Source organism: Sphaerodactylus townsendi, linkage group LG05 (genome assembly GCF_021028975.2).
Source record: "Sphaerodactylus townsendi isolate TG3544 linkage group LG05, MPM_Stown_v2.3, whole genome shotgun sequence".
NCBI classification, from domain to species: domain Eukaryota; kingdom Metazoa; phylum Chordata; class Lepidosauria; order Squamata; family Sphaerodactylidae; genus Sphaerodactylus; species Sphaerodactylus townsendi.
Genome location: NC_059429.1, coordinates 70373840 through 70397858, shown reverse-complemented (window position 1 = coordinate 70397858; position 24019 = coordinate 70373840). Strand labels below are relative to the sequence as shown.

The following is a 24019-nucleotide window of genomic DNA, read 5'->3' as shown; positions in this document are numbered from 1 at the left end:
GGTCATGCAATAATGCCACTTAATTCAGACTCCTCATTAACAATGGTAATCCCTCAAGGGGTGCTTAGCTTGCTCCAGGACTATTTACCTCCCAGCCCACTCCTGTTTAGTGAGCCATCATTCCTCCTCAGCCTAACCTCTGTCAAAATTTAATCAGTGAAAAGAAAGGTATGTCATCCTTGGAGGACAGACAATAGATAACAGCAAGGTTTCCAAGTTTCAATAGAAATTATTCTGTTTTTAAGTGCCCAAGCTTTAAAACAAACTAAAAAAGGTACAGGAACTATTTCTTACCTCCTGTGATATTTGATGATAAACCTGGGACTTCTCTTTCCTTTTCACATAAGAGCTGTAACATTTCTCACCACCTTGTTTGGGTTATTCTCCACCATCAATCAAGGAGGCATACTTTGGTCACTTCCTGTAGGCTGGTCATAGCTATCTTGCCCCGAAATCTGACTAGCCAAGGATCGGACTCACCACAATGAGACAAGAACAATGAAACTACAACAACACACACAATAACATGCTGAAAAAACAAACCTAACTTAAAAACTCTGGAAGGGACCAAAGCTCAAAGGAATCCTCACAGGCTCTGAAACTCTAGCTTGGAATGTTAACGTTGCAATTTTATATATGAAACACATTACCAGAGAAGAACGAGAACAGGGAGGGCCAAGATGGCCTACAACCACCCAAGAGAAGACCCCTTCACGGTGAGTATCCAATGGGTCGCTCTCCTGGATGGTGTAGGCCATCTTGTTTGGGTACTCCCCAAGCAGTGACCTGTAGGGTGGGTTCTGTTAATCTCCGATAATGTGCTCCAGGATTCTCCTTCCAAAGGAGGCCTGAACAGCATCCAGAGAGGTCAACCTATAGTGCCTCACAGAAGAAGAGGGGGAGGCCCCAGTGGCCGCTCTACATATCTGTTCTAGGTACATGTGCTTGGCCAAGGCTGTGTTAGTGGCCGCACTCCGGGTAGAGTGGGCTGTGTTGCCACTGGGAACTGGTAGATGGCTGGCCTTATGTGTCTCAATGACACATGCTTTAATGCTGGAACCAACGGCTGCAGAAGACATGGCCTTACCTACCCTAGGGGGAACCATGTTAGTAAACAGCAACTCACATTCTCTGATATTTTCCTTGCGTATGAGAAAGGCCCTCAGGGACCAACGCACATCCAGGTGGTACCATAAACGTTCCCTGGGATGGGTAGGGTTGGAGCAAAAGTTAGGCAGAACCACCTCCTTTTCGTTGCGTGGTTCAAACGTAAAAATATTGATTTTTGTTAATAAGGATAGTGGATTTAGGATTGTTGTTCATATCCCACTGGGATACGATGGGATATGATGTCACCACTGGGATACGATGACGACAGAGAGTGAGGGTCATCTTGATGGCGTCCTACTGGCCTTCCCCATAGTTTTATTGATTCAAGGATTATCAGAGACACCGCTCTTAATCCTTTCGACGGTTCCAGATTGGTTATCCCAGGGTCATCTGTGACATCTGTGGCATCTGGTTCAGTTTGACCACATGGTTCTTGAACAGAACAGTAGGAGAAAGAAGAGCTATTCAAACCATGTAACTGAGTTGTTGCTAGCCTCATGTTGTCTGTCCACCACCAGGATTCACAGATCTTCCTGGAAAGCATTTGTTTGCTGATGCAGGGGGAAGCTAATCACAACAGAGACTCTGTCACTAGATGTCATCCTAGATTACTCACAAGTTGGTCTCAAGCCCAGCCTTTATAGAGCCACCCTACAATGCCAGGTGGAGTTAGACTAAAATGTGCCTCATGCTGTAATGCTTGTTAGTTAACTAACTGACTCAAGGAGAACTGACATTCCTTTTAGAATTGAGAAGTAATGATTATTACTTCTAAAATCACTTCTCTGGAAGCTACGGCTGCCTTCAGCATTACAGACTGGCAGAATGATACTCAGTTCACTTCTGCATTCTCCTCTAAATGTCCCTGTTCGGTCTCCACTGCACTGCCGGAGATTTGGGCCTAGTGTTAACTGAAGCCTTCCTAATTTCCAGAGATTTCATTCATAGATTTAGGTTGTGAAGCTATAGCATTCCCAATAGAATTGGGATCTAAATACCTCCATAGACTCCCTCGTATGCCACTGCCCTCTGAGTTATACACGGGCACCAGCCAGTCCCTATCCCTCCTATGGAGAATGGGAGATCTGAATCTAGAGCGAGGCCTTTGCCTGTAAGGAGGGGATGGCTGCAGCTGCTTAGAGACCTCCTCCCTGATGGAGGAATGCATTAAGGCTACCAGACGGTGATGGGAGAAGACGCTCCACTCCAAGGGAATGGCATCTGCCATGTTGCTTTCCCTCCCCCTCCTCTCTCCCTCTTGCCTGGAGAGTCCAGCTAGATCGGAGGCCTCTGCTGCAGAGGCGTCCATCAGCTGTAGAGTTGGAACACTGGCAGTGGAAACGGGATCAAGACGGGAAGATGACCTGCCGTCCTCTCGGTGCCTCCCTTCTTCGTGGCTGCAGCCACGGCTCTCTCGCCCAGATGCTCCCTGGCACCCTGTACAGGGGCTGGTCAAGCGTGCATGCTGACCTGTGCATCAAGAGGGCGATAGTGAAGAGGCCTGCTGGCTAGCCCCACAGCTGCCCTGGGACCGGCCGGTGAGCACTTCCCTCAGCCACACGGCTGCACAGGGGAGAGCAGGAGGCTTGACTGGCAGACCTGGTCACTGCCGTCCATGTTCTCAGTTGCCGAGTGGCAGAATCCCTCCTTGTGAGGAAAAAATGGCGCCAACGCCATAACCGCTGAAGGGAAGGCTTTTTTTGGCAGGAAGAGGGAAACACAAGGAGGGCAGGGACCACAGACACAGAAAAAAACTACAAACTCTCACAGACACAGAAAGGAGTTTTTTGGGTTGGTCTATCACAAGGACACAAGGCCTATCAATAAGCAAAGAGCCTGTTGAATTTGCTGCACTCCCTGACGAGGCAGGAAAGATACTGGGGCAAGATAGCTATGACCAGCCTACAGGAAGTGACCAAAGTATATTTCCTGCCTCCTTGATTGATGGTGGAGAATAACCCAAACAAGATGGCCTACACCATCCAGGAGAACACTGAAGATTATTATTGGAGATTAAAGAATGCTTGTTCTGGCTGCATAACTTAGCAAAATTCTAATCAAACACACACACTCACAAGAAAAGCTACCAATTTTAGTGTGAGAATAATTTGTTTTCATTTACTCCACTCTGAAGGGTGAGGGTTGAATGAGACCGGCTGCTGAGAAGACAGATGGAATTTGAGGTGAGGAAAGATAGAAAGGCTTTTATGCTTCTACAAGCTCCTGTCCATCTGTTCTGCGGCATCACATACAAAGATGGGGAAAATAATGTCTTTGTGCTGGTGTTCATTCAGCTGCTATTATTGTAATTTTTTTCCTGTTGGAACTGTCAATGAATGATATGGATAGAAATCTAAAGCATGTAAGTGAGCACAGCCCAAACATTCTGTAAAGATTTACTCACTAATTCTTCTTATGGAAAATGAAGTTTTGGAGAATTAGAAGCCTCTTAGACCAACATGTAGTCAGTTATAGAATTTTTAATAGTATAATGAAAGCATTTAGGTGGATTTATATTTGCCAGTATTGCATATGTGGGGATAGGAGACAGTTTTCTGTCATCTTGAACAATATATTTGTACCTCCATCTCCAAAATAAATGGGGGTTCAACTAGGATTTTATTCATTAACAACTGATCTAAACATTATTAAAGACAAGTCGGAACCCCAAGGACTTGGAAGAGGCATCTCATTTCCCTCTCCCCCACTATCCTATTTCCCTTTCCTGAAAGCTGCCACGGCTGCCACAATGGTCACCAGGTAGTCCGGCTAGCACCCTGGAGCAGCACCTCCCAGGCTGGAGTGCCGTTTCAGCCAAGCAGCGGGCTGACAATGGTGGGTGCATTGTCGTTCTGGTTGACCACCACTATGTTGACAGTGGCATTGCCGGCCAGTGCCTCCTGCTCGCCGCCAGCCTCCTTCGGCAGTACCCCACCGGCGGCTTTCAGGAAAGGAAAATAGGCCTCTTTTCCTGCTTCCTTCTCTCCACTTAGAGTTGTCAGTTCCAGATTTGAAAATTCCTGAAGATTTGGAGGTGGAGCATTCAAACAGAGAGATTTAGGGAGGGAAGCAATCTCAGCAGGGTATAATGACATACACTCCATTCTCCAAAATCTGGAGATAAGCTGTAATTCTGGGACTATCCTACCCTGATTACAAGTATGAGGCAGCTAATACTGCTCTTAGCTTATCCTAGCCTGTATACATTAACATGTCAAATGAAGCTATAACTCCACCACAGAGCCATATTGAGGAGGAACTGCACCCAGGGCATGCATAAGAACATAAGAAAGAGCCTGCTGGATCAGACCAGAGTCCATCTAATCCAGCACTCTGCTACTTGCTACCTTTGGGAGCTCACATGCAGGATGTGAAAGCAATGGCCTTCTGCTGCTGCTACTCCTGAGCACCTGATCTGCTAAGGCATTTGCAATCTCAGATCAAGAAGGATCAAGATTGGCAGCCATAGATCGACTTCTCCTCCATAAATCTGTCCAAGCCCCTTTTTAAAGTTATCCAGGTTAGTGGCCATCACCACCTCCTGTGGCAGCATATTCCAAACACCAATCATGCATTGCATGAAGAAATGTTTCCTTTTATTAGTCCTAACCCTCCCTCCCCCCAGCATTTTCAATGTATGCTGCCTGGTTTTAGTATTGTGAAATTATGCTATGCATAAATTTATAGACTTCAATCATATTCCCACTCCAACATCTCCTCTCCAAACTAGAGTCCCAAACGCTGTAGCCTCTCCTCATAAGGAAGGTACTCCAATCCCTCAATCATCCTCATTGCCCTTCTCTGCACTTTTTCTATATCTTCAATATCCTTTTTGAGATGTGGTGACCAGAACTGAACACAGTACTCCAAGTGCGGTCGCACCACTGCAGTTTTATTATCAATTCCTTTCTTAATTATCCCCAGTATAGAGTTTGCCTTTTTCACAGCTGCCAAGTATTGAGTTGACATTCCCATGGAATTATCAACTAAGATGCCCAAATCCCTTTCCTGGTCTGTGACTGATAGCATTATGTGTGTATCCTGTAGCATATATGTGAAGTTTTGATTTTTTGCCCCTATGTGAAACACTTTACATTTTGATACATTTAACTGTATTTGCCATTTCTTAGCCCACTCACCTAGTTTATAAAGGTCCACTTGGAGCTCTTCGCAATCCTTTACGGTTCTCACCACCCTACCTATTTTGGTTCATCCGCAAACTTGGAAACCATGCTGCCCACCCCTAATTCATTTATGAATAGGTTAGAGAGCACTGGTCCAAAAATGGATCCTTGAGGGACACCACTTCCTACATCTCTCCATTTTGAGAACTTCCCATTTACACCCACCCTTTGCTTCCTGTTTCTCAACCAGTTTCGAATCCATAGGAGGACTTCCCCTCTTGTTCCTTGTCTGCTGAGTTTTTTCAATAGTCTCTGGTGAGAAACTTTGTCAGAAGCCTTTTGGAAATCCAAATAGTTCCCCCTTATCCACATGCCTATTTACACCCTCAAAGAACTCTAGTAAGTTTGTAAGACAGGACTTGCCTCTGCAAAAGCCATTCTGATTCTTCCTTAGCAGGTCCTGCTTTTCTACATGTTTTATAATTTTATCTTTAATGATAGCTTCTACTAATTTACTAGGAACAGATGTCAAACTAACTGGCCTGTAATTTCCTGGGTCCCCCCCTAGACCCTTTCTTAAAGATTGGTGTGACATTTGCCATCTTCCAGTCTTCAGGGATGGAGCCTGATTTCAGGGATAAGTTGCATATTAAAGTGAGAAGGTCAGCAATTTCATGCTTGAGCTCTTTAAGAACTCTTAGGTGAATGCAATCTGGGCCAGGGGATTTGGTAGCATTTAGTTTTATCAATGGCTGCCAGAACTTCTTCCTTGTCTACCACTATCTTCGCTAGTTCTCAGATTCTCCTCCTAAGAAGCTTGGTTCAGGTGCAGGAATTTTCCTCACCTCCTCTTGGGTGAAGACAGATGCAAAGAATTAATTCAGCTTCTCTGCAATCTCCCTATCATCCTTTAGCACACCTTTTGTTCCTTCGTCATCTTACAAACCTACTGCTTCCCTAGCTGGCTTCCTGCTTTTGATGTACGTGAAGAACTGTTTGTTGCTGGTCTTGATGTTCGTAGCCATGCATTCCTCATAATCCTTTTTTGTCTCCCTTACAGCTAACTTGCTTCTCTTTTCCCACCATTTGTGTTCCTTCTCATATTTTTCATCAGTCGAGCTGGACTTCCATTTTCTAAAAGACATATTTTTTCTGATAATTTCCTCAACCTCCCTTTTTAACCATGGTGGCTTACTTTTGGACTAGGTGCTGCCTTTCCTAACCTGTGGAACACATTCTAGCTGAACTTTTAATACTGTGTTTTTAAATAACCTCCAAGCATCTTGGACAGTTTTGACTCTCTTGATTTTCCCTTTCAGCTTCCTGCACACTATCCCCCTCATCTTTGAGAAATTTCCCCTTCTGAAGGCGAATGTAACTACATTACTAGTTGTCACTTGTCACTTGCGCCCTGTGCCCTCATAAAAACATTCCTGCTTTAAATTCTGCACCATCCTAGCCATCTTCAATAAGGACCTAACCTGACTGAAGCCAGAGCTAATGAAAAGCAAACAGCTTTATGTGAATAAGCAGCAAAGCTAATCAGACCAAAAAGATACCTTTTCCATCCAATCTGAAAGAGTCTCTCAAAGGCCATTTTTACACAGTCGAAAAACACCACCATAGGGACAGTAAAAACACTGTCCCTGGGGCGCTGTTCACAAATTACTGTGCTCACCCCTCCCAAATGGCAGGAAAACGCTGCTTTCAAAATTCACTCAATGAAGTGCACTGACATGAAGGGGCTGCATTTAAGCACTTCCAGTTTGTTGTGTGTACCTACCTTTTCTCCTGCAAAGCTCTGGACGGAGGAAGGGACATGCCCACACTGCTGTCCAACCTTCCTCTGTCCAGAGCTTCACAGGAAGAAAAGGTAGGTACACACAACAAAACGGAAGCAGCTCCATGTGGGCCACGGCAGCTTTGGAACCACCCACACAGGTGTGATCAGTCCCGAAGCTTCACATAAATTATGACTGTGTGATCAGTCCCGAAGCTTCACATAAATTATGCTGGTGGCCAGCCACTTCTGCTGCCATGCAGAAATGGCCAAACACTTGCTTGGCTCCAATGTAACCAGCTAAGCCTATCTTGCCAAATACAGGGATGAATGGGTGGGAAGCTCCAGGTGGCAAGTGACATTACAGGGGAAGGGCGAGGCAATATATCCTGCTTGCTCCTCAGTCCCCCATTGGCTTGGGAGTCCACTCCCGCAGCATTCACAACAAAACCCTTGGACTCTTCATTTTAGAAAAAGGTGTGCAAAGGCAGTTTTTGGGCAAAAAGAAAAAAAATCAATTTCTTAAATCCCGCAAGTATGCCAAAATAGTTTTCATGTGCAATTCTTTTTGATTAGTGGAGTTTCAGTGCCCACTTATATTTCCAAATTTACATCAATTTGTGCACTTGGCATTCTGTATTTTTTTAACAAAAGTCTTGAGAGCTACACCCACTCCGTTGTCAACCCCCCCCCCCTAAACTCCCTCAAACTGCTGGAACTGAAGCCATCTTAAAATGTTTAATTCACTTCTCTCTTTTGTGGGTTTGCCAAATTCAGTTTCACAACTGCCAACATCCTATTTGATTCAGCCAATCTTGTGATAGACAGCTGGTTATGTCAGAAACTGGGACATCAAAATTGTCTCTGGAGACAGGGTCTTTGACTATAACTACCCCTCACATACACATATTATTTTTATTATTTCCTTTTTCTCCAACAAATGTTAGTGCAGGATAATGATTCCAAATCACGTGGCACTCTGAAAACCAAATTCCAGATTTCTGAAGCCCATTTCTTCCTGCAAAAATGTGAGACCAAAGTCATGCCTAATTTGCATTTAGAATGATAGCCCCATTGTGATGACTAATCACCTAGTAGATTTTTTGCATTCACAATGGCTGTGAGAACAGAACACCAGCATAGTAAGAAACACACCAGGTGATGGTGCTTCACTGTCTACTGAGACAAGTTTGAAATCTGACATTGTTACAAGTTTCATGTTACAAACAGCTACACAGAATTTTAATTGTGCTATCAATCAGGCTGCCCTTCCATTCCCTTTTTTCACCATACTGTTCCACATGACAATTTCTGGTCACCCTGCTAATATGTTTAAGAAAATGATAAAATGATAAACCTGATGGTTAAACGAAGTAGGCAGTAGAACTCTTGGGAAGGATAAGAGATTATATTCACTAATTCTATTGTAGTGGAAATTGATTGTCCAAAGTTTGATTATCTGAAACATTTTGACTGTAACCCAGCTCAATTATTATCAATACACATTTAGCTAGAAACAGAGTGGGTACTCCTGGAGAACTAGTTCACTGTTTTGCAGAAATAAATCATTTTTTGTGCCTCTCCTGGAATATTTAAATGAAACTTTGCTCACTCATTTTTTACTAAGCAAGTTCTTAAATAAATTTCTAATACATTTCCTCACATCAATCATCATTACTGCTATCTGTATAATATATAACCCATACAGAGAGGTACCAGAACGTTGGATGTATGTGTATGTGAGTTAAGTGCTGTAAAGTTGCTTCCAACTTAGGGTGACTCTACAAATTAATGACCTCCCAAATGTCCTACTATTAACAGCCTTTCTCAGGTCTTGGGGACCATGGCTTCCTTTCCAGAATCAAGTCAAGTCAAATTACCTTTAATGACATTTAAAATACAGAATGATAAAACTACAAGTAAATAGAGAGAGACATTGTGTAACTGAAGGCCACCAAAAAGAAGTCACGTTTAAGCATTTCAAACTTCACATTACGATAATTTAAAGAGGTCTGGGAAGTTTCTTCATAGAATTGGAAGAGACCTCAAGGATCATCAAGTCCAACCCCCTGCAATGCAGGAACCCACAATCAAAGCACTCCTGACAAATGGCCATCCAGCCTCTCTTTAAAAAACCTCCAAAGAAGAAGACTCCACCACACTCCAAGGTACCACCACACTGTCGAACAAACCTTACTGTCAGGAAGTTTTTTCCTGATGTTTAGGTGGAATCTCTTTTCCTTCACCTTGAACCCATTACTCCTGTTCCTAGTCTATGGAGCAGCAGAAAACGAGCTTGCTCAGTCACCAACGTGACATCCCTTCAAATATCTAAACATGGCTATCAAGTCACCTCTTGTAATCAAAATGTGTAATCTATGAAACATTATTGTAATCTATGGAACATTAACTGTTTTTCTTCTGAAATTACTGGATGTTGGCTCTAGATTAATTTATACTAATCTCAAACAAAGCAGTAAAAATGCTGTATTGCTCACCCAGGCATTGTCTTGGCTCAAAGGAGTGTGTGAAGGTAGGAGTGCTTTCCTAGAAAGACTGATGACATTCAGAGAAAGCTTTTGTTATATGGTAACAGGATAACAACAGAAAAATGCAGTTCCATAATAATAACCATCACACCAATATGTGTATTATTTACAATTAATAAAAAACGTTTCCACTGAAACAACTCCTACTAGGGTGCGGCTATGCCAGAGAGTTGGAACATTTCCCTGTCACTACTGCTTTGAGAGTGCTTAGATGTCAGAATAAGCATTTTGAATTTTTAATGAATTATTACACTGGGTGGGATCAAACAGAAAACAAATCACTGTAAGGATGGATCTTTTTCTGCTTTTGCCAAGTTTCTGGGAGGTTTAGAAGAGGCCCAGAAATAAAATGCATGACAAGTAGAGGATGCTGCAGCAATGAGAAAGAACTTCTCATTGATTCTTCTTCTAACCCTCCTAGTGGATTTTCAAAGCAAACAGCAGGCAGCTTGCGGAAAGGAGTGATGAGAGAATATCCGTTATACTACATGACTGCAATAAGAACATACAAAAAGCCATGGTGGATCAAAGCAAAGGCCCATGTAATCCAATTCTGTTTAAACAGTGACCAACCAGCCCACAAACAGGAAGACTGCAGCAGCAGCAGCACCCTGCCTGTGCTACTCAGTAAATAATTTATTTGTGTAAGGAAATTCCTGTCCTAATTATGGCTGGCATAAAATCAGCCAATGGGTTAACATTTTCATCAAGCTTTCCACTGTCATCCCAAGACCCATTTCTTGATCTGTTGCTGCCAGCTTGGATCCCATCAGCGTAAATGTAATGTTGGGATTATTTGTCACAATATGGATAATTTTATATTTGCACACATTTAATGCTGTTTGCCATTTTAATACCTGTTTCCCCAGTTTGAAGATATCCTTTTGCAGATCTTCACAATATTAACTGCCCTAAATAATTTACAGCCAAATCCACAAGCCCCTGGCAACTGGGGACAGAGCAACTGCTGCACTGTGTGCAGAGGGCTTTCAGTTGGTGTGTGGAAACAACTTTTTAAAAAGCCTTCTGACAGAACCTCATTTGGATGGTGTATGTTTGGTGCCCTGGACACCTCATTCCTGGCTCTAAAGCCCAGGCCAGAGCTAAGTGGGACATCCTGGCCAGCCCCCGCTCCACGCTGGCATCTAATCATATGTCAGCATTCCTCTGTAGTGGTGCCCACTTTCAAGTTTTTCTGCCATGGAGCTGAGGGGAACCTGGCCACCACTGCTTTTGCCCTCTCTGCTGGGTAAGGGGGGTGCCCCTTACGCCAACAGAGGCGGCAAATGTGCTGGCTTAGCCCTGAGCTACTTCCATTGGTCTGTTCACCCCCCTCCCACATAGGATTGGGCTACTAATATCAAATGGATGCAATGGTGACCTTTCCTGGTACCACAAAATATTTGTAGAAAGTGGGTGGGGCTTCTGATTAGCCATTAGAGTTATGAGACTGCAGATTTTTAAAAAGTTGATTCAGCAGCATCTACCCCAACAGCAGAAGGATCTTCCTAGTGTTGACTGAAGGTAAGATGTGTGTGCAAGGAAATGTTTTAAAACAATATGTTCATTTAAAAAGCCGTTCTGTTAATCAGAGATTCTGCCTGAAATGTTAAAACAAACTACTATGAGTTATGCATACCCTCTTTCTTTGACATTTTGTGTTGGCTCTGTCTTATGTGGCAGCCATTTTGTGGTCAACTGTCCCCTGCAGCAATTGTTTTGTGGTTGTCCCACTGCTCTGTGTTAAAATTCCAAAGGTTCCTGCAGGCTCAAAAAAAATAAATGGATCCCTGCACTATACCAGCTCCTTCAATGAATTTTTCCACTGCATCCAACCCACTGTGTTTCTAGAGCTTGAAACTATTGAAATGACTAGTAGTGCAAACTGCACATCCCCTGCATATCCTGTACAAATTCCTGGGGATTATCGGGAGCAGGTAGGTCAGTTTATCTGAAAAATCCCATATCTCTGATATATGGGGGTATATCTTGCTTAAACATGGTTCAATTAGTTAGCCAATGAATTGGGTTGATTTGATAAATAAGATGAAGAAATATAGAAAAACAGAATAGCATGCTATGATCTTGGATTATGGGCTAGACACCACTGAAACAGCATATGCAGCATCTTACATCAGAACCATCTTAGAGTGCCATGTAGTCTGGCATCATCATTATGAGAACATTCATTTGCTGATCATTCAAATACCATTACCGCCTTTACTAATAAGGCAAATAAACTGTATGGAACTACATCAGTACTTCAGAGATGATGACTACAACAACCACTAAGGCCCAACATGGTTAAATATTTTTTTAAAGACAAAGCAGAAATGGAAAAATGAAAGCAAATAGCTTTTAGAAAAATAAAATTCAAATTAAGATCATGCACAAATTGTTTTTTTTAATCTCATGTGTTCCTACAAATTATTTGCCCATAAAAATGAAATAAACCAGAAGGTTTTTTTAAAACACTGATTTCATGTGTATATTCTTTGTTTCCAAAATATTAACTCTTTTTAATGGCACGTGTGCTTTTGGCAGGCTGTCTGTTTCTCAGCTGTAAAGCAACTTGGCAAACTTCTTGTTCAATCGAACTCTAACAGTCACTGGAATTCACAAGGGTGAAGTTTTCCAACAAAGACCAAAGCTTCAAACTCATTTATTTCATCCCCAAAAGGTGATAATCAAGCCTTATGTCCTGGAAGAATAATTGTGTTTCACAAGTATCATATTCAGTACTGCAGGAAGTATGTTCTGAAAATATTTTAAGCATTGGCTACACAAAACCCAGTTTTATAAACACAAAACTATGGAATGCAATTAATTGATACAAATACATGTATCAGGCAAATTGGTGCACCTCATAAAATTCATATTGGTCAGCACTTCTTACATTTGTTCATTTTTCTTTCTGCTATTGGTATTTGGAAATTTGTGTTGAATTTTTTATGGGGTGTGTGAATTTTTGGGAGGGAATGTATAAAATTCCTAGAAAGTACTAGAGCAGGTTTAAAAAGAATAGGGACAGGAGTTCTATCCAGATGTTCAGAAACCATGAATAACCAACCCTGGGAGAATCAGGATCATGATCACTGCCCCAAATCTCCATTCATATATGAAATCCTGAACAGAATATTTGCACAGTGTGTATTCCGACCTTCAGATCAATACAAAAATTCTGCAACAGTAAGGCCCCTTCTGCACAGGCCCAACCCCCCGTTTTTTGGGGGGAGGAATTCACACAGATCCTGCCCCCCAAACAAGTCAGCCCTGTGTTATTTTCCCCAAACCAGTTTCTTTAATCGCTAAACCAGTGAGTATTTAAAAAATCCTGGGTTGCAGCCAGCAACCCAGCAAATGTGTTGGGAAGCAACGAGCAAATAGATGGGAAGGAGGTGCTTTCTTTTCCTTTCTTTAAAAAATTACAGCTTGCATCTGTGTAGCCATGCAGGTGCAGATGGTCGTATCATGGGACATTGGCATGTCTGTGGGAGGTTCATTTGTGCATGCCTGTGTAGCTACGCATGTGTGGGAAGTAATTAAAAAAAGGGAAGCGTCCAGTCCCTATTGGGCTTGCACCTCCAGTCCCTATTGGGCAGGGAGGTTGCTCTAGTAACCCCTTCTCGGCACTCAGAAAAAATTAGTAACCACTTCTAGAGAAGTGGTGAGAACTGGTTGGATCCCACTCCTGGAAACGTCTCCATGCAAAGGTGCAACAAAAGCCCGGATTGTTTCCATGGGCTCCAATCGTTGCCTGCACAGATGCATATGAACACAAAAACAGGAAAACATGTTCCTTTATCCTGACTGCAACCTGTTATACATTTGCTGTGAGAAAGGGGCCTAACAGTATACATGACCCTGCTTCTCCTCCATGAACTGATTATCTGTAGTTTCCAAATATTGGGTGCTAAATAATGAATGGTATGGAACAGGTAGGAAAGAATGGCATGATGGAGCCTTAAATAAGGGTATGCACCCCCCCCCCACACACACACAAATCTGCATTAAATTTGGAGCCAGATTTTAGCGTCCTGTTACCTAGAATGTTGGGCCCTTTCTGCACACGCAAAATAATGCGTTTTCAAACCACTTTCACAACTGTTTGCAAGTGGATTTTGCCATTCCGCACAGCTTCAAAGAGCACTGAAAGCAGTTTGAAAGTGCATTATTCTGCATGTGCGGAATGAGCCTTGGGGATTATCAGTTTCATTTTGGGATTCTGTTTTAGATTTACTTCTTTGTATAAGGAATGTTGAGCCTGAGCATCTTTTATTTTCTCACATTCTCTTCCCTCTAAGGAAGCAGGAGTGGGAAAGGAGGGGATTAAGAGAGGAATCAGCCTCTGGGAAACAATTCTTAGTAAGTCTCCCTTTCCCCTCATTCAATTTGAAAGGGCCCTTATGTTTTATGTGGAGCAGACATTACTTTTTAACCAATGAGGCCAGGCCTACCCCCACAGAACATAATGGTGACCCTTTAAATTTTAAAAGCAAGAAAAGCACTGCTTGACAGCTGGTTCCCTGGGGCCAGAATCCTCTTTTGTGCAACTGAAAATACTCACAAAATTCAGTGAAATACATTTAATTACTCCTGGAATTCTGAGAGTGCTGTGGGCCATTTAGGATATTTCCAAACTGGTAATTTCAGGTTTAATTTTGGCTCAGGCATTCGTGAATGCACGATCCTCATATTAAAAGTCAACATTTTTTCATTGGCCCATCCCATCTGACTTCTACAGGAAATACAGATCTCTGAGAATGCTTAGATGAACAGCCTGCCAATCAGATTAAATCAAATGGGACTAGATAACCTTAAATACAAATGCTTCAGTTTAATAGAGTGGCTTTGACCAGTTCAAGAATTTACACATGCTTCTACTTTTTTTGTCTTCAAGTCACAGCTGACTTATAGTCACCCTCACTGAGTAACTTTGTGCCTGTCACACATTCTCAGCTTAATCTCACTTGATTGTTGTGAGGATAAAATAGAGGAAAGGAAAATGATGTAAGATGCTTTGATTTCACATTCTGGGAAAAAGTGGGATATAATTTGATGTACATAATTTATATATAATTCATATAGCTGAAGATGAGGGATAGGTAAAAGGTAGGTTAGTTTGTGGGTGGGAAGGAGACAAGAAAGCAGGGAAATGTGAGTATATGCCAAGTATATGCCAAGAAGAGGGATATGCCAAGAAGAGGGATATGCCAAGAAGAGGGAAAGAGGAAATTATGTGGGGATGGGAATACAATGAAAAGTAAGATCTCCTCCCTCAAGTCCTTGAAGGGAAAACTATTGCCCACTTGCACAGTTCTGACCACTGGGTTCAGTTGCATGGTGGGAAGTCCTTGAAGATTTCTCTCCATGGAGCTGGGTCAAGTGGTCAGCACTGTGCAACTGGGCCAAAGTTTTTCCAGGGAGAGGCTGCCAGGAGGTAGGAAGATGAGAAAGCTGAAGACAGAAGACAAATAAAAGTAAGTTGGCTGTGGGCAGGAAGGAAAGACTCAGAAAAAGGGAAAAGACTACAGGGGCTTTCAGAAAAAGAGGAAATAGTGGGGGAGGGGGAAATGAGATGCCCCCTACAAGTTTTTGTGAATCCCAATTTTACTACACTAATGGCTGATATGATCTTTCAAACTTAATGCCATAAACCCAGTGTCATAATGCCATAAACACAAGCAATCACTAACATCCATCCCATGATTTATGTGTTACAACATCACATGAAGATTTATGTTCTACTAGCGGGGCCCAGCCACGCAGTGCTGTGGTTTATTTTGGTAAAATGGGAAAGGAGCATTAGCAGCAAATCAATTGCAGAGGCCAGCAGTGCGTGCTCATGGAAATGTGCAGGCTGATACTGTGCGATGTCATTGATGTGTGTGACCGCATTCCTTGGGGTGGGGAAATGGAAAGGCACCCCTCCCACACATCTAGGCTGGCTGGTCATGATCCTTTAACTGGGAGTAAGTTGGGGTGGTGGAAATGGGTGTCACTTCTGAGTAAACCCTCTGAGAGGCGTGACTCAGCCATTCAAAGTATGTCACGGTTGCTTTACCAAGCTTACTCCTGAGTAATGCGTGCCTCAGAGGCAACCTGGTTTTCTGAACTGTAACCTTAGTATTCAGGGAATCTAGGCTGGCTGGGCCCTCCCTCCCCTCCCTTGCATGCCACCCCTCATTCTCACCCCTCCCTCACTTCTCTTCCCTTGCATGGCACTCCTCCCCCTACCTACCTCCCCTTTCCCTTTGCTAGAGTGGGTGGGCCATATCCAGGTGCTGGGCCCCCACCCACCCTCCCCTCCCTTGCATGCCACCCCTCACTCTCTCCCCTCCCTAACTTCTCTTCCCTTGCATGCCTCCCCTCTGTCCCTTCCCTCTCCCACCCTCTCTTCCCTTGTATGCCACCCCTCCCCCTCCCTCCTTTCCGTCTCCCTCTGCTAGGGTGGGTCATATCCAGATGCTGGGCCCACTCCCTCCCCTCCCTTGCATGCCACCCCTCACTCTCTGTCCCCACCCTCACTTCTCTTCCCTTGCATGCCTCCCCCTCCGTCCCTTCCCTCTCCCTCCACTGAATGTATATGAGAGTAGGTGTGTTGTGTGGTAGAAGTGGGTGAGGCACAGAAAGTGAAAGGTACCTGCATGTGCGGGGGGGACCCCACCTGACATCTCACACAGCAACATGTGTGTTTGTTTCATGTCCACTCGAGTTATTGCCTATGTACTGTTTTCATATCTGGCCATCTGAGCAAACATTCTAAGGGCACGAACATTCTAAGGGTAACAGTTACACACAGACAGCTTCATGGCCTGGTGTGCCAGGAAAAAGATGTTTTACCTGGCTCAGGTGTGTTGTCTGACAGCGGGAGGTACGTAAGAACACAGTCGGGGGAATGAGTAAGTGTCTGTGAACTTTTCAGAGCGTTTGGACCAGCAGGTGCGGGGTTATTCTCGAAGCAACAAACGCATGGTTCCATTTATATATATATAGATTTCACTGATCCATCATCTTCACATATGTTAATTATTAGCAATTTTAATAACCCTTGGATTACACAATCACATTGTCACTCTGTCATTCACTAAATAATGAAATAAAACAAATGAACAGAACACAAAGGCTTATTTGCCAATAAATCAATGGTTCCATCAATGGGTCCCTTTTGTTCTTGACGCCCTATCTTGGGAATGAAGAGATAATAGAACTACCTTTTCCCCTTCACGGCAGGACTTGCATTAGCTGTGACAAAAGGAGAACAAACTTTCTGCACAGCTTTCTTTTCCACACTTTATTGAAATGATGCTGCTCAATAAACAGCATCTGTTTTCAGTTTGGGAAGGAGGAGGGGGTATCATTCAAAGTGTTTGCGATCATCTCATTCTCCCAGGGTAGAACAGGTCTCGGAAACCTGACACCCTAACAGGATATGCATGAGGTAGGCTTGTACCTATTCTAAAAACACGCTGACTCCATGGGAGACAAATAATAAATTGGATACTCCAATACTGGACACAGGCCAGAATACATACAGGGAGCTAGTGTGTATTCCCACATGCAATACATGTTGTTGCAAAATATTTCCCCACTCCTCCCTTTTCTCTTGCTTGAACTCTGTCCTCCAAGAAATGAAAAATGGTCAGAGTTCATTTTAAGGTTTTCATAAATGAAAGGTCTGAGCTGTTAAATCCTGGGTCCAATTTTATGTCAATATTCTAAACATGATAATGTTCACTTTGATTCACTTCAGTGGAAACATAGTTGCCAGCTGTGAAATGTTGGATCTTATTCTGGTACAATGCTCCTTGGCAACTACGTATGTTAGTGTAAGACATGTTCCTACAGACTTCATCTTGAATATTCTAATAGGAGGCCTTTTGTATATTGTAAGTAAGTAGCAAATTAGAACATAGGCGAACTTCTATTATACAGCAAAACATTGTTACAAACAGTGACCTATAGTTTTCCTTAAAGGATATTATAGGCATACAAAAGAAGAGATTATAGTTGACCTGCTGCAAATGATAGCACAATTTGCAATGGGATTTAAATGTTAATTTTATAGGCCTTACAAGATTTAAGGCTCAACCCTTAAGTTAATTCTGTGGGAAAGAAATATTAAGAATGGGATCTGTTATTTGAGGGTATTTCCCAAGCATGCTAAATGAAGCCATGATACCGTAGTGCCATTGTTAGTGGCTGGTGAATATAAAACCAATAACCATTATTGCCAGATGTACCTTAGAGATTTTATGTGGCACAGAAATTAATGGAGAACCAGCTTAACTTTGTGTCAGCAATGACTTATTTTTATTATCCATCACTTCTATAACATTTTCAGGATACAAAGGCAACCTTTAACATTTCTCAAACTGACACATTAGCCCTGCAAGGTAAGTCACTAGTATTTGAGTTTTAGAGACTAAAAACTGAGACAGGCTGTCACTTCCCTAAAGTCACTACTGGACAAATTACTGTCCTCAGATCTCACTGGTGGACTTGGCATGCATGACTGAGACCTGGATGAGGGAAGGTGAAACAGTCACCCTGAAAGAACTGGCTCCCCACCCTGCCAGGATTCTTGGCCCTTCATCAGTCACAGACAAAGGACCAGGGGGAAAGAATGGTAGTTATACGAGAAGCCTTCTCCTACAGGGCACTCCCTATGTTGGAAATTCCAGGTATTGAATGTGTGGGCCTGGCTTGGGACCCTGAGGAGAGTTTGACAATCTAGCTGGTGTACCATCTGCCTAATGCACTGGCAGATTTCCTGTTGAGACTGCTGGGGGTAGTGTTGGGCTGGGCCTTGGAGTTTTCCAGACTTTGGGGGGACTTGGTTTTAGTATTGTGCCCCCTGGTTTTAGTATTGTGAGAAAGAGAGAAAAGATTGTCTCTATCACATTTTCTACCCCATGCATAATTTTATAGAATTCAATCTTATCCCCCCTCAGACGTCTCCTCTCCAAACTAAAGAATCCCAAATGCTGCAGCCTCTCCTCATAAGGAAGGTGGCCTGGTGTGCATCCAGCACAATTGTTTAGAGCGATTCTGCACTTAATGGTCTTATCAGATAGGCCTCAAATTAACAGAGATTTGGCTCTCAGCTGTGACAATTCTGTGAGCTATTTTGTGGACAAAATCTTATTACGCTGTCAGGATCTTCCTTCCACAGTTGAGGCAGATAGTGTTCTGGATGCCTCTTCCCCACCTTCTAGTCCTATGTTGGACCACTTCAGTTGACTCTGAAGCCCACCATGTCCTTCTTGGACCTGTGGCCTTCCTAGCTGGTGAAAACTTGCAGGGATGAGGTGCAGATTCCCTTGGGGAAAATTATAAATCTACTGCTAAATTCAGGAATTTTTCCCTCAGGGATTGAAAGAGGCCATGATGCAATCACTCTTTAAAACCACCACTGGCTCCTTAAGATCCTTCCAATAACTGCCCAGTGTTGAATCTTTCAATTCTGATCAAGGTAATTGAGAACATGGTCAAAGAGTAGCTGTAGAGATTTCTGGATGAGACATCAGCCCTAGAACCTTTCCAGTCTGGCTTCTGGTGGAAATAGCTCTGACTGCTTTCATAGATGACTATGGAGACACCTGGACAGAGGTGGGTCAGTGCAGCTGATATTATTAGAGCTATCAGAAGTGTTAGACATGGTCGACTATGACATCTTGGCCAACTGCATAGAGATTCAAAGGACAGTCTACTTTCATTTCTACAGGGACAGAGGGTAGCAACTGGTGAGAGAACCTCCACATGCCACTATGTGGTATCCCCCAATTATCTCACCAATATTATTTAACACCTATATGTGACCCCTTGCTGGGTTAATCTGAAGGTTTCGGCTGGGTTGTCTTCAGTATGCTGATGACACCCAGTTATATTTGTTGATGTAAGGTCATCCAAGAGCTGCCCCAAAAGTTTGGCCAGTTGTCTGGAGGCACTGAATGGGGATCTGAAATGAACATATAAAAGCAATAAAAGCACTGGCACTGGCTCCCGGTTGAGTTCCGAATCATTTTCAAGGTGTTGGTATTAACCTTTAAGGCCTTATGCGGTCTGGGACCCTCGTACTTAAGGGACCGTCTGGCCCCATACATCCCAATTCGGCCTCTGTGCTCGGTAGAGGCCAATTTGCTTGTGGTCCCCGGCCCCTCCATGATGCGGCTGGTTTCCACTCGGGCCAGGGCTTTTACGGCTCTGGCCCCTGCCTGGTGGAACGCTCTCCCTCCAGCCATTCGGGCCCTGCGGGACCTTAATGAGTTCCGCAGGGCCTGTAAGACTGAGCTGTTCCACCGGGCTTTTGGGGAGGCCAGCCGCTGATGTGCACCCCCCCTTTAACAGCAGGGGCCCTGCTGTCCCCCCTCTAGGGGAGTTTTAAGCTGTTGGACGCCATCTGTTGCTTTTGTAATGAAATATTATAATTTGAGCGCTGTATTTTAATAAGGACCAGTATTAAATGTACGGAGTTTATTTATCTATCTACCTGTGTTGTATATCTATGTTGTGAACTGCCCTGAGCCCTCCAGGGATGGGCGGTATACAAGTTTAATAATAAATAAATAAAATAAACAAAGTTATATTTTCTCAGTGATTTAGCTAGTATTCTATAAGTATACTACCAGAAGAAAATATTTAATGAAGTGTAGATTGTTCAATGAATATCCATGTTTGTTTGTTCTATTATTTATTTTGGGGTCTAATTACATCAGATTAGTAATTTTTTGCTTGGGCTAAACTGGAGATGCCACAAATTTATCCTGTGATATCCCTCATGCAAAGCATGTACTGTACCACTAAGCTAAGACCACTCTCCAGTACAAGATGATAATACTGACATACCTTAGGATTGCTGACAATGTATGAATAATAATCTAAAGCAATTAATCAACAGTGAAATTCTCAGGATGCCTTCCTTGGTGTAAACATTAAGTAGACTTCTGAACAGACCTTAAGATTGTAGTCCCCCAGGCTTAATATTATTATGATTTAAGATATCACCATATTTTCTTTTCATTTCATTTGTTAGTATTTAATAATATTTCACAAAGTTTTAGTATCAGACAAGATAATAAGAAACAGCAGCAACAAGAAAATACCTTTTAAACTCTTTAGTGAAAGGCTTGGCTTATGATCTATATACAGCATCTACAGTATAAATAAATATAGAACAAATATACACTAGAAATATAATGGTAAGCTACAATATCCCTGAAACCTGTTCCTTACTAAAGGAAGTGTTCCTTACTTTAGGAAGTGGTTTAGATTTAAACATTGCTTCATTATAACATAATGTTACAACTTTTTCATTTACAAAAAATATTGCTTTTGTCACACAGAATAATTTCTTCAGTGATTCCCAAAATGTCTAATAGGTTCATAAGAACATAAAGACCTACTTTTCTCTATTGCAAGGAGTCTCAAAAGCTTACAATAGTTTTACCTTCATGTGGAGGAGTAGAGAACCAAAACAAATTAGAGTCTACCACGCATGTGGAGGAGTGGGGAATTAAACCCGGTTCTCCAGATTAAATCTGCCACTATTAACCACTGCACCATGCTGGCTTTCATAAATTGTCCTAATTTGCGTTTTCTAAGGGATTATAGTATTTACAGCAAAGGAGAAAGCATCACAGAAACATATGTTGGCAGTTAAGACTAAATTGTATAAGGGCCAAGATTTGTTTCTCCCCCAACATTTTAGGGCATACATTGTTAAATGTAGTAGTCCTAACTGTAGAAGTAGATCAACAGGAAAATAGTTGCTAATGTAAATGTAATTTCTATAATTTACTTGCATAATGGAAGCTTTCTTAGTACTGACTAGTGTATGCTGACACCACACCATATCCTACCTGCTCCAAAGGCAAAGAAGAAACTCTTGTCAGCATTTTCTCTTAAAAGGGCCATCACTCTTTTACCCATTCTCTCATTCCTCTTGTAGATGAGTTCCTGTCGAAAGTACCTGTCAATCTCTTGTGCCGTGACCTGTTCATGTGGAGGAAGTGTTGTATTGATGAAGTTAGGGAGCTGAAATGAAAAAGAAGAATAAGTGTCAGGCACAGACTGTGCAAAAAAAGAGGAAAAAATGGTGACTCAAAAAATGGTGACTCAGCAGATATAAATAACATGATTCTGGGAGACCTGGAGCAAGAGCACCCTGTAGAAGTGTGTATTTTTTCACATTTTCAGTTCATTTTTGTTTCAACACTTGTTTGCTTTTTGTTACATTCTTTACAGAATTTATTCATAATTAGATTTGTCTTCATTTTCATTATCTTCTGTCAGTGATCTTTTTGCAAAATCCTGTGTTGAAGGAGCTCCAGCATGAACACAACAGGCAGGAGACACTTTAATTTACTATCAGCCACCCTTTCCCTTTAGCTTCTGCCACCATCTGCCATTTCCTGAAGAATCTGCTCGAACACTAGTTTGTGCAATTTGCTCAGCATATTGTGGGCAGATTCTCTGAGCACTTGCCAGGCCAGGCAGGGGGGGCGGCTTGCCTCTGCTGTCCTGCTAGGCCTGTCTTGCTGCTGGGTTGAGGGGGAAGGAGGGCAGGAAACTGGTGCGGGACACACTTCCCACCAACTGCCACACAGAACTCACTCCCATGGCTGGAAGTGTTCTGTCTGTCAATTAGTGGGAAGTGAGTCGTTGCAACATTTCATCCCTTAAAGGGTTAAATGTTAGAGTATGGTTATTTTTTTCTTTTTCTTTTTGGTGGAATTGTATTATGTTTGTATTTTTGTATTTTTTCTTTTATCTACAAAAATAATTTATTTACTTTTTTTAAAAAAAAATGTCAGGCTTAACCAATGATGATCAGAGTTACTATTTACAAAATTCTGTTGTGTGAATGCATTGCAGAGTTTATCTGCATGAAGAAACTTTAGTGCTAACAAAGGTCAACAAAGCATTTCATTTAACAAAATTGCTTTTAAATATATGATGGATGTGAAAGACACCTGTTTGCTATAATTTAAGCATCTTCATAACATCTGGAAAAATAATTTAAAGTTAGCTTAGCATACAACAAGGAAAATAAAAGTGAACAGTGTGGGACAATAGAGTTTCTGCTGCTTGCTGATCTCTTTCTGTCCCAAAATTTGTGAACTAATTTATGAAGGTATTAACCAAGACTCTAAAAAGATTCTTAAATGTGTACACAACTTAAGATTTCCAGACTGACACATCTTTCCAACTCACTCTGTAAAAATATCTACCCAAGACAGGTGGATATGAATACCAAGAACCAGGAAGGTATGGCATTAAACTTTGAGGTAGACTCCTGAAATATCTGATGATTGTGCTGCATACTCTGATAAAATCTATGTTAGCTGCAGCAATATGCTCTACAGTAGAGTTGCTTTTGAAAAAAAATTATTCAATTGTTTTTATAACATGTTTTATAATACCTGTTTTAACTGTTAGCTGGCTTGGTGGAGCTAATGGGACAAAATGATGGGATACAAATTTTGTAAATGAATGAATGAATAAATACCTTCCATGAAATAAAACCAGCCTACCTCATAGGTTTGTTGTAAGGGGGATATAAAACTTCTTGGCAACATTAAGAATGATATGGAAATTAGTATTAGAAGTGGTAATGGGTAAGAAATTTCTCAAGTAACATTGTAGGAGTTTCACTTTGGATGCAAAATGCATGTGGAAGTTAAAAAGAAGAAGGGAGGGAAAATGTCAGATGGACAAGTCAGAAAAGAGAGAGAGAGTCTGCTCATGACTACTACAGTGATATCAACTGCATAATGTTATAGCTGGGGGCTATTTCTAAATGACTTGGCCATTTGGTTTTGCAAACTTGCAGGTCATATGAATAAAACATAAACCACATTTAGGATTAATCTAATGACATTATTGTTCCATTGTCCCTCATGTGTAGAATATATCTTCTTTCTGAAATGTAAAGGAAAATAAAGCCACCCAATCTTTGCAATTCATGCTCCAGGGCCTCCAGGGTACACCTTCCCACTCTGCAAGCAAAATGTCATAATCTCCCTAACAGAAGAACTACAGGCAGGAGAGCTCAGGTTTTAACCAAGTCAGCATTTCCATCACTGAAATGACTTTTCCATCATGAATTTTTGCTGGCACAACTCAGTATTCTACATCCTGGTGATAGTAGATCCAAAAGCTTTGCTACATGTTACAAAAAGGAACACAATGACAGTACTCTTTACATTAGTTATTAATATACAGCATTTTTATCTTTTCACTTTGAAGGAGAATACACAGTTTTACATGATGTGGGCCCATGAAAAACAAATAAATCAATTCTGAGTAACCTTTCATATAACGTGAGACCTTTATAGATATCTTAGCTGTAAGATGGCTAAGCCCTGATTTGCCAGTTAGCAGTTTCAACCTTCAGATCATTGTCTATTTCCTATGGAAATACCCAAGCAGAAATTCACAGCCGAACATGTCTT

General features: G+C 42.1%; 1 protein-coding gene across 2 annotated transcripts in view; it reads right to left on the bottom strand.

Moving 5' to 3' along the window:
- TRABD2B (TraB domain containing 2B) overlaps positions 1-24019 on the bottom strand; it is a 345777-nt gene that overhangs the window by 92973 nt on the left and 228785 nt on the right. For both annotated transcript variants that reach the window (XM_048498580.1, XM_048498582.1), the window contains one exon: positions 21425-21599. In XM_048498580.1, the coding sequence (XP_048354537.1) occupies positions 21425-21599 (175 nt within the window). The remainder of the gene's footprint in view (positions 1-21424; positions 21600-24019) is intronic.